General features: G+C 32.0%; 1 protein-coding gene across 2 annotated transcripts in view; it reads right to left on the reverse strand.

Moving 5' to 3' along the window:
• Spg7 (SPG7 matrix AAA peptidase subunit, paraplegin) overlaps positions 1-17,327 on the reverse strand; it is a 92,740-nt gene that overhangs the window by 18,564 nt on the left and 56,849 nt on the right. For both annotated transcript variants that reach the window (XM_085816235.1, XM_035375990.2), the window contains 3 exons: positions 11,057-11,167; positions 891-1,006; positions 142-225 (listed from right to left, as the gene is read on the reverse strand). In XM_085816235.1, the coding sequence (XP_085672361.1) occupies positions 142-225; positions 891-1,006; positions 11,057-11,167 (311 nt within the window). The remainder of the gene's footprint in view (positions 1-141; positions 226-890; positions 1,007-11,056; positions 11,168-17,327) is intronic.

Below are 17,327 nucleotides of genomic sequence, written 5' to 3' on the forward strand. Positions count from 1 at the left end.
AATTTCTCGCACTTTTACACGTATTTTGATTTCTCTTGGGGAACAATTTTAAATGCATATTGATTTATTTTCCACCCTATCAAACTTATTCTTTAAGCCTAGGGGGGAGGAAAGAAGGAAAGAGAAAGAGAAAGAACAGACCTCTTCTGTAGAATATAACTTCTGGTCAGTTGGAAGATACTGTGCAAATCCTAGTACATTTGTTGTCCTTGGTACTATTGAAACCTATTGATAAGCATTTATAATTATAGAGTTATATTAAAAACATATTATATAGAAAAATATATCTCAAGGATTAAGTATCAATATCTTAAAGCATATAGAATTAAGATTTTCATTTCAAACAGTTAGTAAAAAAGTATAAAAATGTTGCTTTGCTTTAATTTTGCTTAACTAATTTTTACATACTGTCATTATAATACACATAGAATTTTTTAAGGTCAAAGATAACTATTAATAGGACAGAAATTGGGGGGGGGATATTTTGAAAAGTAAATTCTCTGAGTGGCAAAGCTGCTCTTCCCAGGCCATGAGATTTCTTTCTATTTAGCATACATAAATTTTTCATTACATATTGTGCTCTCTTATTTTCTTCAATTATCTTAATAATCATATTCATAATCTGAAGGTAATAAAAACACACAGTAAAAAAAAAAAAATTGAACAAATCAAAATAATATATATTACATAAATAGTGTATTTCTAAAAGTTAAATATAAAATATTGGCTATCGTATAATGAAGAAAAACAGCATTTGTTGTATAATTCAAAGGCATTTTAATCAACTTCTGCTACGAAATACAAGTCGTTTATTATTTCATCATTTTTGTAATTTTTTATCATCATACAAATTATGCTTATTATTAATTTATTAAAAAACTAATTAATACTTTAAGTAATGCATCTGTGTATTTTAACAGCCATCCAACCAATGCATGACCACATTCATGAAATGCAATAACCCTTTTTTCTTGGGGTGTAATAACTTTGCTTCTTTTCTCTGTCCCTAAAATTAAAAATGCAACAGAATAATGAAGAAAACATTTTTTGTTGTTGTTGTTGTTAACATTTTAGAAATAAGTGTTAAAAAGATCAAAACTGTATTTTATTTGACACAAATTCATATAATGCTATAATTCATGTAAATATGCGACATGTATGCAGATCTATGCAATAACAATATCAGTTAATTTAATGATGCATCTTTTTGTCTAAAAACCATTACTGATATAATAATTTATATATAACAGAATAATATAAATAATAATATAATTTAATATATAACAGAACATTCAATCAATTTAAGTTAGATTCTCAACTGGCTGCATAAACAGTTTTAATATAAGTTATCAGATTATAAATAAAAACTCCATTCTTATTATTTCCATAAGTTAAGCGTTTCAAAAAAAAAAAAAAAAAAAAAAAACCTTTTTCCGCCTAACACTCACAGAGTACAAGATTTCTAAATTAACTACCGTATCTGACAGCATATAAGACGCACTATTTTCCTAAATTTGGTCTCAAAAAAGTTTCCTGCATCTTATACGTGAAGGTAATTGCATTCAATAATTTTTTTTTTTTGGCTTTTATGAAACATGAGAACTAAAAGAAACCACACTATTGAAACTTTTTTTCCTTGTGTGTGGCTGTCTAAATAAGGGTGCATCTTATATGCCGTCAAATACGGTAGTTATTTTTACGTTAATTCCTTTCTTTAAATTTTTCTGCTGGCTTTTACCCACAATTACAAATTAGGCTAAGCTTAGAAAGTACGATATTAAAATAACTTCAGCGCTTAGAAAGTACAATATTAAAATAACTTCTAGTAAAATAAACTTCACCATATCACTTAGATAAGATACAGAGCATACAGAAATAATAAAACTAGTGTGTCTAGATGGCTCTTAATTTTATATACAGAAAGTTTATTTCTGTACATTACTATAATACAGAGAAACAAATTATGTAACATATTGAAACAATATTTTATACCTTATAACAATAAATTTGCCTATGTTACATTTTACAAGGCAGAATACAGTATAAGTACCAAGTGATCAAAAAGTAACAGAAAAAGTAAAAATTCAATAACTAAAAGGACACAAACAATGCAGTTTTCATAGATATGTACAGAAAGACATGGGATTTTTTTTTAATAATGAAAACATTTATTGCCAGAATAGTTATATTTTTCTGCAGTTTATCAGTAATGTCAGTACAGTAGACCACAGAACTGGCTTTTCGTACAGGACAATATGATGATCACTCAGAATTATCCTAATAAATATGCTTACAAAATTCAAAATGGAACTGAAATCAACTGAATTTGAGCGTTATTATGAATTTGGAAATTTAACTTTTCAACCAATGGCAAACAATACAGTTGTTAAATTTCCTATGACTTGATGAGTCACTTTTCTTTTAACAGAGGCAAAAATGCACACTGCTGTTGTATCTGGGGAAAAAAAGAACTCACATGTGATTATGGAACCCTCTATGCATCAGCCAATGACAGCATGGTGCAGATTCACAGTATCATTCATTATATGTCTTTTTTTTCTTTCAGAAAGTCCACAGCAGTATATTTTGAATTGTTTCTATCAAAGTCAAGCATCATGCAATGCTTTCAAGTAAAAGCATCATTCCCTCTTTTCAAGAGATGTACATGATCCATAGCCTAATATTCAAGCAGAGTGAAGGTCTCCAGTTAGGCCCTGCCTAATGTCTGCTATGATCAATATAATTACTGGGGTCCTCATTAAATCTTTCCTGCTTGAATAGCTACCAAGATCTCCAGACTTTTCATTTTATGACTTTTGATTGTGAGACTATTTGAACCCTTGGCTGTCTATCATTAATGACAATACTGAAGTTATGGAAAAAAGTATTCATGGGGCAAAGCAGTCTGTAGTTATGTGACAATCCACAATGTCACCAAAAAGTATTTGTGTGACATACAAATATGTACACAGCACAAGTCTGTTTTTGTCCATGCAACAACAATGTGCAATGCAACGACAGCAGCACAAAAAAAAAAAAAAAAAAAAAAGATTTATTGAAAAAGGTAACTATTTTATAACTGATATTTCTTGCATTTTGTAATTTTATTCATTAATTGCTCATGTATGGGATTCTAAGGATGCCGTCATTTTTAAAATGGCTGTTGCCTTTTGCCCATTAGCTTGGGGAAAATTTAACTGTAAACAAGTTTATGATTTTTTGTTGGGGCACGTGCTGATAATCAGAAGGTGCCAATGTTTTTTGCCAACATCAGAAATTATGATTAACAATTTTTAATGCTGTGAAGCATGTCATGCTAATGTCTGACAGCCATTTTCATGAATAGCAGCTATAACATTGAACATTTGTACCTACTTGACTGATGTTAACATTTATCAAATTTTTACTTTTTTTGTTATTTTTGATTTACCTGGTATATTAATGTGCTATATTGGTCTATCAAGAGGGATATATGAGTGCATTCAACCTTAAATAGCCCCCAATAACAGTCAAAATCAGAAACCAAAAAATCTATTTTTTTAACCCAGAGATTAAATTTTGAAAATATTTTGCTACCTTCTGAATTATGCTTTTCTAGTTCTTGGTTTTATTATTTCTAATTGATTTTTCCACATCATCCTTAAATGATAACCCTATATCTTCTTTTTGCTTCTGAAGTACATAATTGCCACTTTGCATGAACTTTTAATTTAAATCCAATAAATATTCTCCCATTTTTTTGTTGTTGTTTTAGCAACTGATATGGAATAGAAGAAATTCTATGAAAATCAGAATGCTTCATTCTGAGCCTACAGTTTTTAAGAAGATTTTCATAAATTTCAGTCTGAGGTTGTAATGTTGAAGTTCTTTGTCTGATGCTGATATACAAGATTTACAAATTCCTAATACCAGACTCAGTGGCATCTCCTCTATTTATGCACACGAGCATGCAAACCCCCAAAGAAAAACAAAGATATAAATTTATTAAGAAATTAAAATGAAATAATACACTTGCAGATTTTTGCCAATTTCCAGGATGTGTTTTAAACCCCTTTAAATATTCTAATGTACTGTATTGTAAGTTACAGTATAGCCCAAAGCACTTGTTTTTTCTTTCGTTCGCACATGCTATGAGAGAAATGCCCTTGAAAACCAGTTTATAGGGACTGAATACTTTTTTTTTTTTTTGGTTAAAATCAACACTACTCATTGTATTAGTCACAGTTCCCAAGCCCTTCAAGGGATTACTTTCTTGGTTAGACGGGGGTCACGATCTTGGAGCCCTTAGTGAACTTCTTCCCTTCCTTTTCATCTCTCCTTCTCTCTACTATTTTCATTTTTTCTGCCCTTGTGGTTTTCCTTTTCAGAAGTTCAGGCTCAACGTGAAATTCTGTCACATCCCTTTGTTTAGAGTGTCTCACGGAGAGAAAATCATCTATGTGTTGTGACCCGTAAGGCTGGATAGGATGGTCCTGGTAGTTGAGGGGCAAGGTACTGTCTCCAACACACTGCTTTGGCCTCTGCTACAGATTGAAACAAGAGGCACTTAGTTGTCCCTGCTAGTGTCAATCGACTGGTCACTCATCCTTAAGGATAGTGGCTTGAGGATAAGCTTTCAGGAGAGCTGACTGTGGAGGCTTCAGATTGCATATAGACACGGTTAACCCTGGTACAGATTTCTGCGTCCCCTTGTTGGACTCCATGGTGGGTGGGGCTGCCGGGTCTGAATCATTTTTCATCTTCAATATGACTTCTTCTACCGAAAAAAACAAAACTTGCCTTTCATCAAAAAAAGTAAAAACGAATGTGAATGCAAATTCTAAACAAACTCTACCTAGATTTCTTGTCATAACCAACTCAAAAGGTGATCTTCAATAAATGTCATCATTCCTGATAAAAAAACATATACAAGCAAGCGACTATTGGAGAGCCAAAGACAATAAAGCGACTGCACTCTGGAGATCTTCTAATAGAAACAGTTTCTCCAACTCAACCTGCTAACCTTCTCAAACTCAGAAAAATTGGGCAAGTTGACATCAATGAATCAAAGCACAAATTATTGAATTACAATCAATCAGGGAGTTATATCTGAGATAGACCTCATCTTTGTCTCAGAACTGTCTGATCAGAATGTCAGTGCTGCAAGGCGGATCAAGATGCGTAAAGAAGGCCAGTTGATAAATACAAAACACGTAATCCTGACTTTCAATTTGCCTGATCTACCGAAAAGTATTAAGGCCTGGTATTTAAACTGCCCTGTAAGATCTTACATACCTAACCCCTTGTGATGTCTTCAATGTCAGCGATTCGGCCATTCAAAAATGTCCTGTCATTGCAAACTCACATGTGCACATTACTCTGTGGAAGGCCACGACAGTGAAAATTGCAGCCCACTGTGTGCAAATTGCAAATGGGAGCACACGACATTCTCTTGACTTTGCCCAAAATGGAAGTCTGAGAAGGAAGTGCTAAATATTAAATTAACTGGAAATATTCCGTATGCAGAAGTAGGAAAACTAGTTGCAGTCTCAAAAAACTGTATCATATGCAAACGCAGTAAAATCGGAAAAATCCATAGCCACCCAAATTATAAATATATAAAATAAGCAGACAGTCCAAAACCTACAACCAAATACAGCACAAAAACTGAAAGATTCAATAATTACAATAGAATATAATAAAGTAAAAGAAAACCTTATCAAAAAAGGAAAAGAGAAAGAAGCATCAAAGCCTCACAGGAACATAAGTGTAAGCTCTTTTTCCAGCTGTAGCTCTGATCATCTTGACTCAGAGATGGAGGTGGAAGAGGGTTTGAACATCCTGAAGAACCTACTTCCACGTAAAACAAAAACACAGCATATGAAAGAGAAAAATCAGACATAATGGTCACTCTCATTTCTTGGAATTGTCGCGGTTTTCACCAAAACCTTGATAACATCAAGGATTTGATCAATTTGCATTATTCTGTGGTTTTCGCATTGCCCGAAACTATACTGAAACCAGAAAAACATACTAAACTTTGAAGGTCCTTAAATTTTAGGTAAGACAGTCTTGTAGGTAAATGTGCTAGTGGAGGTGTAAGTCTCCTCCCCTCACTAGACTACCCATGCAATTCACTTTTTTTAACTACAAGCCTCCAAGCTGTTGCCATCCAAATAAATAAAATGACCTTGGTTTCAGTTTGTTCTGTTTATTTGGCTCCAAACATCCACATTAATCAAAGGGTTTTGGATAGTCTAATAGAGCAACTGCCTGAACCTTTTGTCATAATAGGCGACTTTAACGGCTATACTTTGCTTTGGGGAGAATAAGGATACTAATCCTTGAGGTAGAAAAATCGAGGAAGTGATTGAAGATCATTCTCAATGTCTCCTCAATAATGGAGAACATACTCACTTCCACGAACCTAAAAGGACCTTTCACACAGTTGATCTTGCCATCTGTTCACCATCTCTTTTGCCTTTCTGCACGTTTCATGTTAGGAGTGATCTTTATAAGAGTCGTGGGAGAGAAAGGGCATCGCTAATAGCATTCCATTCGCACATCCTCAGTGTGAGGAAGCTTGCACTGCTTGCAGCTATCTCCTCCAAATCCTTTGCTATAGAAAATTCTTTTTCCCATTTTCTTCTAATTTTTTATTGTTATTATTTTATGATATCTATATTTTTTATGACTTAGTGTAAACTGTTAAGATGGCACTGATTAAAATCAAAGTTATGGAACTAAAGCAACTACATTTTTCAACACTGTCTTTGGAAAGAAAAATTGAGATGAAATTACTCAGGTCAACACCTTTACTAAGCCTTATCCAGGTGACGAAATGTACGACTAGATATTTCAAAAGGAAATTCAAGCTTGATTTATATGAGAAATATTCATGGGTATGTGCAGGCTGTTTTGTTTTCCATGTCTCATGTTTGCAAAACAGAATGATGATTCAAACTGGGTGAATTACGGTGTTGCTGATTTATCACATTTAACTCAGAAAATAAAAAAGCATGAATACTCACAATCACATTTAAAATCTATCTTAGAGTATAATTTGCTAGGAAAGTGGCATATTCACCAACAACTCAAAACTGCATTTCATTCAAATGTTAAAAGACACAATTCGAAGGTTATCAAAAATCATTATGTTCTAACAAAAATTATTGATTATATCCTGTTTTGCAGTGCATTTGAGCTTGCACTATTCTAGATGAAACTGTTAGAAAAGGGATATCTCATGGTTCAGCTACAAGATGGAATTTTAAGAGTCGAATTATCAATATATTGTATGAATATAGGGAAGAGTTGATTGAATTCATGGAAAAAGTAGAAACGACATTTAAATAAGCTGTAGCAATAAATCAAGCAGGAATTATTTACTAATTCCGAAGACAAACAACAAAAATTAGCGTTATATTTTCAAAATTTTCACAGGACTCCTTTCCGCCCCATTGTATCCTTTTGGTATTCCTTTCCACCCTATTGTATCCTTTTGGTATTACTTTCCACCCTATTGAATCAAATTTAGGTACTGCGTTGTTTCCTTACCTAAATATTTAGTTTCTAGATTTTCAACTCTATTACACTAGAACATTTACACCATAAAAAATTCAATAGAGTTTGTAAAAACGGTTAAAAATATTTCTCCTAGAAATTTACTCATGGTTTCTTTTGATGTAAAATTATTATTCACCAATGTTCCAGTAGAGGGTGCATTAAGATGTCTAGAAACCAGACTTTGCGAATTTCATTTCTCTTGCATCGAAATTGATGAGCTAATTTCTCTCACTCAACTCTGTTTGAAACAAACACATTTTGTTTTCCAAAATAAATATTACAAGCAAAATGAGGGATTAGCCATGGGAAGCCCCCTCAGTCCCATCCTGGCTGATATCTACATGCATTATTATGAATCAAAATTGTTTGAAACTTTAAACTTCCCGGCATGGTTCCGCTACGCAGACGATACTTTTACCCTGTTTGAAGGTAATAAAGATGATTTAAATAAAGTTCTTTCAACAATGAATTCTATTGATCCTGCTATTCAGTTCACTTTTGAACTTGAGACTTGCAATTCTCTTCCGTTTCTCGACATTCTAGTCACATGTAACACATCCAACTTCAGTACTACGGTTTACCGTAAACTATCATCGGTTTGCCTTCCACCACACTTTAAATCATGTCATTCGACTAAACAAAAGTTAGCTTCATTTTATTCCTATGTTTTCCGTGCTCTTAAAGTTTGCTCCTCCAAACTAGCCCTTGATAAAGAACTAAATTATTTAAAAGCAATAGCTATTAACAGGGGCTTTTCACCCAACATTATTAATCAAGCAGTTAAAAAATTCTCATCTCAACACACTAAAAGGCACACTCTTGTTTTAGGAGATTATAAAAATTCTGTTGTCATTCCCTTCTTTCCATCAATTAGCTATAAAGTTGCACGTATTTTGCAGAAATTTAACTTTCGGGTTGTTTATTCTCCCATCAATAAAACTCCGAGTTCCATACTCAAGAACCCCATTCCGGATATGAATTCTTGGGGTATTTATATGATTCCTTGCCAGTGTGGTTTGATTTACATTGGCCAAACTAAGAAAGAATTCAAATTTCGAGTCAAGAAACATGAGGCATATGTTAGAAAAAAGGAGACAAAGAAGTCTTCTGTTGCTCAACATTGTTGGTCCGAAAATCACACTTTCAATTTTTCTGCTACCAAAATTATTCAAAAAACATCTTCCATTGGAAAACTGGATTTTCTAGAGGCATTTCACATTCAAAAAAATCTTTCTGTTCTAGTTAATGATCCTAATTCCAATCCATCTTTGCCTTCGGCCTTTAAAGAAATTATGTTTTAGTTCTGGTTTCACCAACAGATGGCACCACTTGCTTATTCTTGTCCAGGCTTTCTTATCTTATCTAATCATTATGTCCTATCTTGTTCATTTGCAGTTTTGCAGCTGAGGATGGTGGTTTGGTAAAACCATCGAAACTAGTCCTGTGAAAATTTTGAACATATAACGCTGATTTTTGTTGTTTGACTTTGGAATTAGTATTTATTCGCCGTGTTATTGTGTCTTAATCAGGGGTTATTTGTCGTATGTTAGAAGACTCGGAATTTGTGGCTTGGCTTATGGTGATTCATAATATTACGCCATTTATAAGTTTCAGTGTGTCAGACAACCAACTTCAGATAACAAAATTCAAGAAAAAGGAGGAAAGAAAATATACATGTAAATAGAATTGTAGCAGATAAAGATATATATGATGTTCTCACGAATCAAGTTAAAGAGAGGTTTTATTTTATTTCTCCCTACACTACTGTTTTTCTCCTTTAAGCTCCAAAATTCCAAGAGTATGAAAAAAGTTTCCAACTCAGATTCATGAGCAAACAAACCAATGTTTATTCCTTGTTACAGAAGGATTGTCTGGAAACTGAACTAGGAATAATTTACAGATCAAATTTTAGAAATATGACTGATGCCATTAGTCTTCTACAATATGTTACAGAAATCAACTTACAGAGTATGGTTTTGGAGACCTACAAACTGTTGCAAGTTAAGACATTTTTAAGAAGCACTATGAGTGAGGACAAGTGCTTTAGCTATGCTCTCAATTAAAAAAAAAAAAACATGATAAATGACACATAAATTCAATGAAAACATTACTGATTTGTTTGCCTTGGGGGGGGAATAGATGAGTGGATTTAATTTACAAAAGTTGTACTTGATTATTTTGTGAATGTTCAAAGCTATTTTGTAAGCAATATTTGGGTTTTATAACATTCCATTGTAAAAAATAAAATGTTATTTTTTTTTACTTATGAGAACTTGTTTTCTTTTAGTTGCATTGTTTACCTTAAACTTCTTAAAATGTAAATGTATTTTAATTTGTAAGTTACGTTGTATCTGCATATTTAATTTATGAAATTTATTTTGCATATCTCCATTTAAATAGTCCATGAGCTGCCACTGATCAGACTTCAAAGATTTTCCTGATGGCTACTTTTTTTACAAGAATATGTTACTGTTTGCTTTGATTGTTTGTTATGCAGTAGATACATGAATACTTAGTGTATTACAGATACGCTGTTTAAAATAATTTTCAAGTCTCTATATGTTTCAAAATTAAACTCATTATACTTCAGCATGACAACTTTCGTTATGTTAACATAAATTTCTCCACTGAAGGATATTCAAAAGGAGTGAAGTTAAATTCATTTCCAGTGTTTGGCACTGCTGCTTTTGAATTTATTTTCTAATTATTGTTATTGAATCATTGCTATTCCTGTGGCTTAAAACATAAATCTGAAGATGATAAAAGACTGGACATTTTAATGACAAAAGCATATCTCACAGTTATTTTCATGAAAACAAATTCTTTATGTTGATCTGGACATACAAAAATGCACCCACCATTAATCAATAAATTACTGAAGCCTTCATTCAATCAATTCTGATTGATATTGAAAGAGATTTGTAAAATTTAAAATGTAAAATGCTAATGTAAAATTTAAAATTAGCCCCCTTCCCCAAATAACTATTTTAGCAAAAAGCAAAAAAAGTTTTTCGCATAGGTTATTATTATTTTCTCTTTGAGAAGAAAGAGATGCACCTGACTGCTCTCAAAATCAGGATAATTTTATTTGAAATCTATGCCAAACTAATGGTGCTTCTAAATTGGAAGAGAAACATGCCGATGTAAAATTTTAAACTGGGCAAAAAAAGCAACTTTAGATCGGCAAAGATTTTGATGTTTCTGAACTAAAAGAACTCATGCCTGATGACCTTTGCATCCAAAATAATGTTTGTGTAATGTTCTAATTAAAAGTGGCTTCTTTGTTCCAAGTTTTAGCACATATAAAACAAAAACTATCTTCATATTTAACATAATCAGGAATTCGTATCTTTTTATAAACTTAGTACAGGCTAACTGATCAATGCTATAAGTGTGGGTATTTTAAAAAAATCATAAAAAATATCATAAAAACACAAAACAAATGAGAATAAACTTTAACTTCTTGTGATGTCGTTTGAAATTTCTAAATGAAATAAGGAGTAAGACTAACCTCCAACTACTCTTTCAACAGCATATTCCAAGTCACTTGTCGTAATTTTCTTCTTTTTATTTCGGGCGGCATACAACGCAGCTTCATTACATACATTTGCAATGTCAGCACCTAAAAGAAGCCCTTCATTATCAAATTTTACTTAAAAAATTGTCTAAAAAATAAATGACTGTATGAGGCATATAATATATCACGTTAGAAACATCTTTTAATAATTACAATAATATATTTTGATTTATTTTAATGTAGATCAATTATAATACACTATTAAAAAGATGAAATGATAATGTAACTATTAAAAATATATTCATAGTATCTAATTTGAAAAGTTTGAAAATCAATTACATATTAGTTAAATACGAAAGGTATTATTAAAGATCTTAGTGTCAAATCCACTCTAAGGATAGATTATAATTGGAAAGGGCATGAAGGATAAAACAAGCATGTCAGATTCTCCACAGTGAAGATACTTGCAAATGCAAGGGAATAATATGTATATGATAGTACAATATAATGTAAATACAGTCTCTATACATTTTTGCTTAAGCTGGCTTTATTCTGAAATATAAGTTATTTACATGAAAATGTAACATAGTAGAACACTAAATTAATACAATTAACTGTACCCCCCCCCCCGAGTTTCTAGGCACAATTACCACTGTTTACTACACTCTGGAACACCTTATGTAAAGTTGTTGGTGTAATTTCAGCTGCTGCAGCCATAATTCACTTTTTTAATTGTTCAATGCTGCCAATCTTTACTCGGTACACTTTGGATTTAACGAAGCCTCATATGAGAAAGTCTAGGGCAGTTAAGTCTGGTGATTGTGGAGTCCAAAGTCATTGAGAGCCGTGACCAATCCACCTGTCAGGAAATGTTAAGATAATTATGTACAATAGTGGCAAAATATGAAGGTGTTTCATCCTGTTGGGTAGACAACAGTGCCAAAAATGCCATCTGATACTAGCTGTGGCTTAGTTGCAACATATCGAAACAAATTTCCCCAGTTATAGTCCTTTCTGCAAACATGAAAGTCCATAGAGCTTAGTTATTCCAATCCATATATTAATTTAGATCTGTCTCGCTGAGATTCATGTAGCAAGTTTGGTTGTTCATTAGCCCAGAATTTCACAATTATGCCTATAAATATGGCTGCTGAGATGGAATGTGGCTTCATCGCAAAAGAGAACATTCTCCATTAAGTTTTCATTCTCGACAGCTTCCAACAAATCATAACACATAGCTTGCCGAGCTGCATAGTCCTCGGCTTCAAGATTATCCACGGTTTAAATGTGGTTGGCATGCTTGTTGAAATGACAGGCTAGAGTTTTCGAAACAGTAGTGTGCAAAATACCGAGATCCTGGCTGAGTCTTCACGTACATGACTGGGGGCTACATGTAATCGCTTCCTGTACGTTTTGCTCAACTTGTGGCATTATCGAAGATCTCCCAGAATGGTCTTCATCATTAACACTACCAGTTCACTCGAATTTCTTACCAAGGTTTTAATACCTGCTCTGGTAGGTGCCTGTTTTCTGAATTTACAGGCGAAGTCCTCCTCCATCTATTGATATATACATTCATGTGTAAGGCACAAACAATGGCTATTCTTTCCTCTCTTGAGAGCATTCTTTCAGATCACCTCCAAAGAAATTGAAATTAGAAGATATATCTCAAAAATGTATAGAGAATTTATAAACACCCTGTGTAACATGGTTCATAAAGTTTGGTAACACTTGTCAAATTTAAATTAATTCAAAGCACATCAGCACTTGTCAAGGTTATTGGTCACCAAAGACCTATAAGTTTATGGTTTGTTCGTAAACCAATGGATCACCATTGTTAAACAATGCAATTAATTTGGATAGATTTTTATAATAAAATTAATTTCAAGAACATTAATAGCACATAAAGAGAATACATTATCTACATGTTCATTGTCAGGAGAGGTTAACCCATAAACCAAAAATTAAATGATGATTTAACTATTAAAAATGTATTAATTGTGTCTAAATTCGCCTAGTTTGAAAAGCAATTACACTTTGATTAAATATGAAAGATAAATTAAAGATCACAGATTGTGCCAAATAGCAATAAGGATAGCTTAACTGAAAATGCCAGTATGAACATTTCAAAAAAAATTAAGTAAGAGTGCCACTAAGAGTAAAAAATTTAAATAAATTAATTTGAAGAGCATCAGTGCTGGTAAAATCTATTGGTCAGTGGTACCTTACAGGTTCAACGTTATTAGTAATCAGTTTAGAGGTCACTACTATGCAGATCAATGTAGCATATTTAAATAAATTTTAAAACAAAAATTAAACTGAAGGACACTAGTACCTGCCAGAGTATTTGGTCATGCGGTAACCTATGGGCAGCTGATCAACCAAATGGCTGGAAGTATGAGAGGAGCAATTAATTTAGACAGAATTTCAAATTTAAATTAAACGGAAGCACAACAGAGACAATGAAGGCTGTAGCTTTTAAAATTTAAACTAAACTAAAGCACACTCATGCAGTGAATGCTGTTGGTCACTGCTAACCTATAGGTGGTCTTATTGATAGTCACTGGTGTAAAGTAGCATATTAAGCTTAATTTTAAAAATATGATTAAACTGAAAGACATTAGCACCAGACAAAGTAATGGGTTATTTACAGGTTAATGGTCAACCAATAGTGTTGCCATCAGTGTGCAGCAGTGTAGTTTATTTAGACAGATTTTTAACTGAAATTAAAACAAAACATGCTGGCACCTGTTAAATATTACCCATGATATACATGTCCAGGATCACTTGAGGTCAAGTAATGAATTTCTGTTATGGGTTATCGCAGTAAATTTAGATATATTTTAAAATTATATCATAAGATACTGATGTCCATCAAAATAAATATAAATAAAAATACACCAAAAGCTATGAAAGCTGGATAATGGTGACTTATGTGTTGATGGTCACTATCCAAAAATTTACAAGTTGAGAGTGAATACTCTGTAATACCAGTGACAACAGTCACTGGAATTGGCTGGCATAATAAATTCAATTTTTAAATTCAAATGAGTATGAAGCACACATGTGCCCATCAGGAGTGCTTACCAATGAACATTTACAAGCTCATAGTCACTGACAGCGTTTCCTATAATTTTTTACTACTAATGCGCAACTTTATTTTGATGTATGCACTTTTTTAATACAAGAATTGTTTGTATGGCTCTTAATTTTTTTTACTGTTACTTAAATTAGGTCTATTTTAATAATATTCATTACTTTCAAAAATATATGTATTTAAAAAACTGTTTATGAATTATAAAAATTGATACATTAATATACATTTAAATACACAACCCAACATTGAAAATGCAACACTAAGGAGGATTGGCCAGAAAGTAATAAAACTCAGCAAACAGAGAGACGCAGCAATGAATGATACATGATCTTTATTTCGAAATGATATGCATAACACATGGCAGAGTTCATCTTCTCAACGCAGTGGCAGTGTCTGCAAATGGCATCCAATAACATTCTAAATGTGTTCGATTGGTGAGAGATCAGGAGAGGTAAGATAAAGGGCATTGGGCACTCTCTGAAGGTAAGGGAATGTCACCAGCCGCAGCACATTAACCACGTATTGTTGGGCCATCATAGTGTCCTGAATATGATCTACAGGTGACCTGGAATCGTATGCAGTTGCACCCCAAACACCATGACTCCATGTTGTCGAGTTCCATAATTGCTGCCGGACTGGACCTCTCTCCATATCGTTGCCACACTCGTAAGCGGTGACTATCATTCGAGAAACAGAAGCGTGACTCAACTGAGAACATGACCCTGTGTCATGTTCTGTCTACATTGCTCGAGCCTGGACCACTACAGACATTGGCATCTATGATGTGGGGGAACAAATTTTCTACAATGATTTCCATAGCAAAAATAATGGCACAAAAAATTAACATTCTGTAGGTGCCTTTCCTTATATATTCTTCAATATGCACTGGACAGCTGATATGCATCATTCACATAACTCAATGACGTGCATCTACCCTCAAATTTGCATAATTTTCGGCAAACTCCTTCTTAATGTTGCATTTTCAAAGTTGGGTAGTGCATAACAAAATTATTTAATAAAATATAGCTTAACTCTAATAAGAATAGTGTTCGGATTTATCAAAAAATAATAAATGCTACATTTATATAAGTCTATACTAAATCTTTTCTATTCTGTTTTTAAAATTTAACCATTCAGCATATAGGCAATCTAAATTTATACAGTTTTCCCCAACTTAAACACAATTTTTTTTCACATTAACATGCCTAAGTGAATTTCTTTCAAATGATTTCTTTGCTTATTTTTTAATAAATTCATTAAACTGAAATGCTGTACACAGTTAACATTAAATGCCAAAAATGTCCTGCCAATATCCATTAATTTTGAAAGTACAGAAAATCACTCATTCTGTAATGAAAGCATTAACATATCCAAAAAATTTATTACCAATTTACAGTTAATTTTTTCCACAAACGGCAAATTTAAAGTCAATATATTGTTGTAGCACAGCTGTTTTATATGCAAATATGTTATTCTATTTTATGCAAAATTCATGAAATCACATCCAATGAATGCTGTTCCTCAAAAACCTTATTCACAATATGTAAATTTAGATGAAATTGAGTATTTTTCAAACAGTATTTTGAAATAGGATTACTTGCTTCGTCTTCTTTGAAATGTTTAATTAATGCTTCAGAATTTTTAATTATTTATTAACTTAATTATTAGAAAGATTAATCAAGAATCTAGATATTTAATTATTTTTAGTACTAATATAAGTGCAAAATGTTTAGAACCACCTATGTTTAATTGTTTAACGGTTATAGCTTCATTTTCTAAAGCAGTAATAATATCTTGAAATTCACCTCACTTTCTTGAAGATCTAGAAAATATGATATAAATGGATCTTATCAAACTTTCAGTATCTCTCATTAATTTAAATTCTTTTCAAGCATTGTAATTTCCCAAATCTTCATGACGTGTAGTTGAACCTAATGTGGTATATCCAATTATCTGACCTAGCATAACAGCTGCCTTACCAGAAGAAAACATAACCGTTTTTTATAAACCAATAATATTTTCTCTATAAAATTCTTTCACTTCAGAAACAATTGAAAAAACATAACAATATTTTAATTCAATTAATCTACCAAAAATAATTTTACATTGTTTATTCTGTTGACATCTAAGTTTTAGATATGATAATAAATATTTGGTGATAGAAATATCATTAATTTCATCGCAAATTAGTGTGGAAATTAGATGCCTTATAATATCTAAAAACAAGAAAGCATAAATCTCACTTCGCCATTTTTCTGGAATTTTAACATATTTTGTCAAATGATCATTTATATCATTAGCAGAAAGCAATGAAATGTTCATTTTAATTTCTAGTAATATATTATCAATTAACTTTTTCACAAAGAGATATTTTCTTTTGACATTTACCCAAGGCCCTATTTCTGTGTGCACTTGTTACTTTTCTTTGTGCGCTATATTATGAATTTGTAAAAATTACAATGAGTGACTTTGTATTTCAACAAAACAGAAAATGTAAATTATCATATTTCAAAAATAAATTAAAAAGAAATTATAATGATTTTCTCAATTAAAATATTTTAAACAAGAAATTCCTGTCATAAAAGTGGAAAAAAAAATTTGCTTACATAGCATTCCTAAACTACTTCCCAAATTAAATGATGCTGATTGGGACAGCATTAAAATTTATCAAAAATACCTTTATGTAATTCTAAAATGATGGCAACTTTTACAATGATATTGCCTAAGAAGTTAAAGTTATTTTGATAATAAATGATCAATTAAAAAAGGCATACTGCCATTCTTTAAACCATGCCAAATCTTTCTATTCAGAATGTGTCATAAATGAATCTTATGCAGAGCATGCAGTTCACCTTTCACTTTGTTTTCTGAAAGATACATACGTGCAGAAGTATTACAAGCCATAATTTGCTATCAATATTTGTTCTTTCCTCTTAATCTTTTACCATCAGAAATAAGGATCATTTAAAAAACAAAAAGAAAAATTGAAAAATTCATTGAATGAGAAGAATCAAAATGAATTGCTGAGAACACCATATAATTTCTTATGAGAAAAGTCAAAGGATAAAGTAAACATGAATGTAGTTTGAATGACTACATGAATGTAATGAAACAGTTTGGGAGGAGAAGGAGCTGAAACTATACAGTTAAATTTAGATGTTCGAATAG

Source organism: Stegodyphus dumicola, chromosome 4 (genome assembly GCF_044657685.1).
Source record: "Stegodyphus dumicola isolate Sdum_Otavi_A_Nest chromosome 4, ASM4465768v1".
NCBI lineage: Eukaryota > Metazoa > Arthropoda > Arachnida > Araneae > Eresidae > Stegodyphus > Stegodyphus dumicola.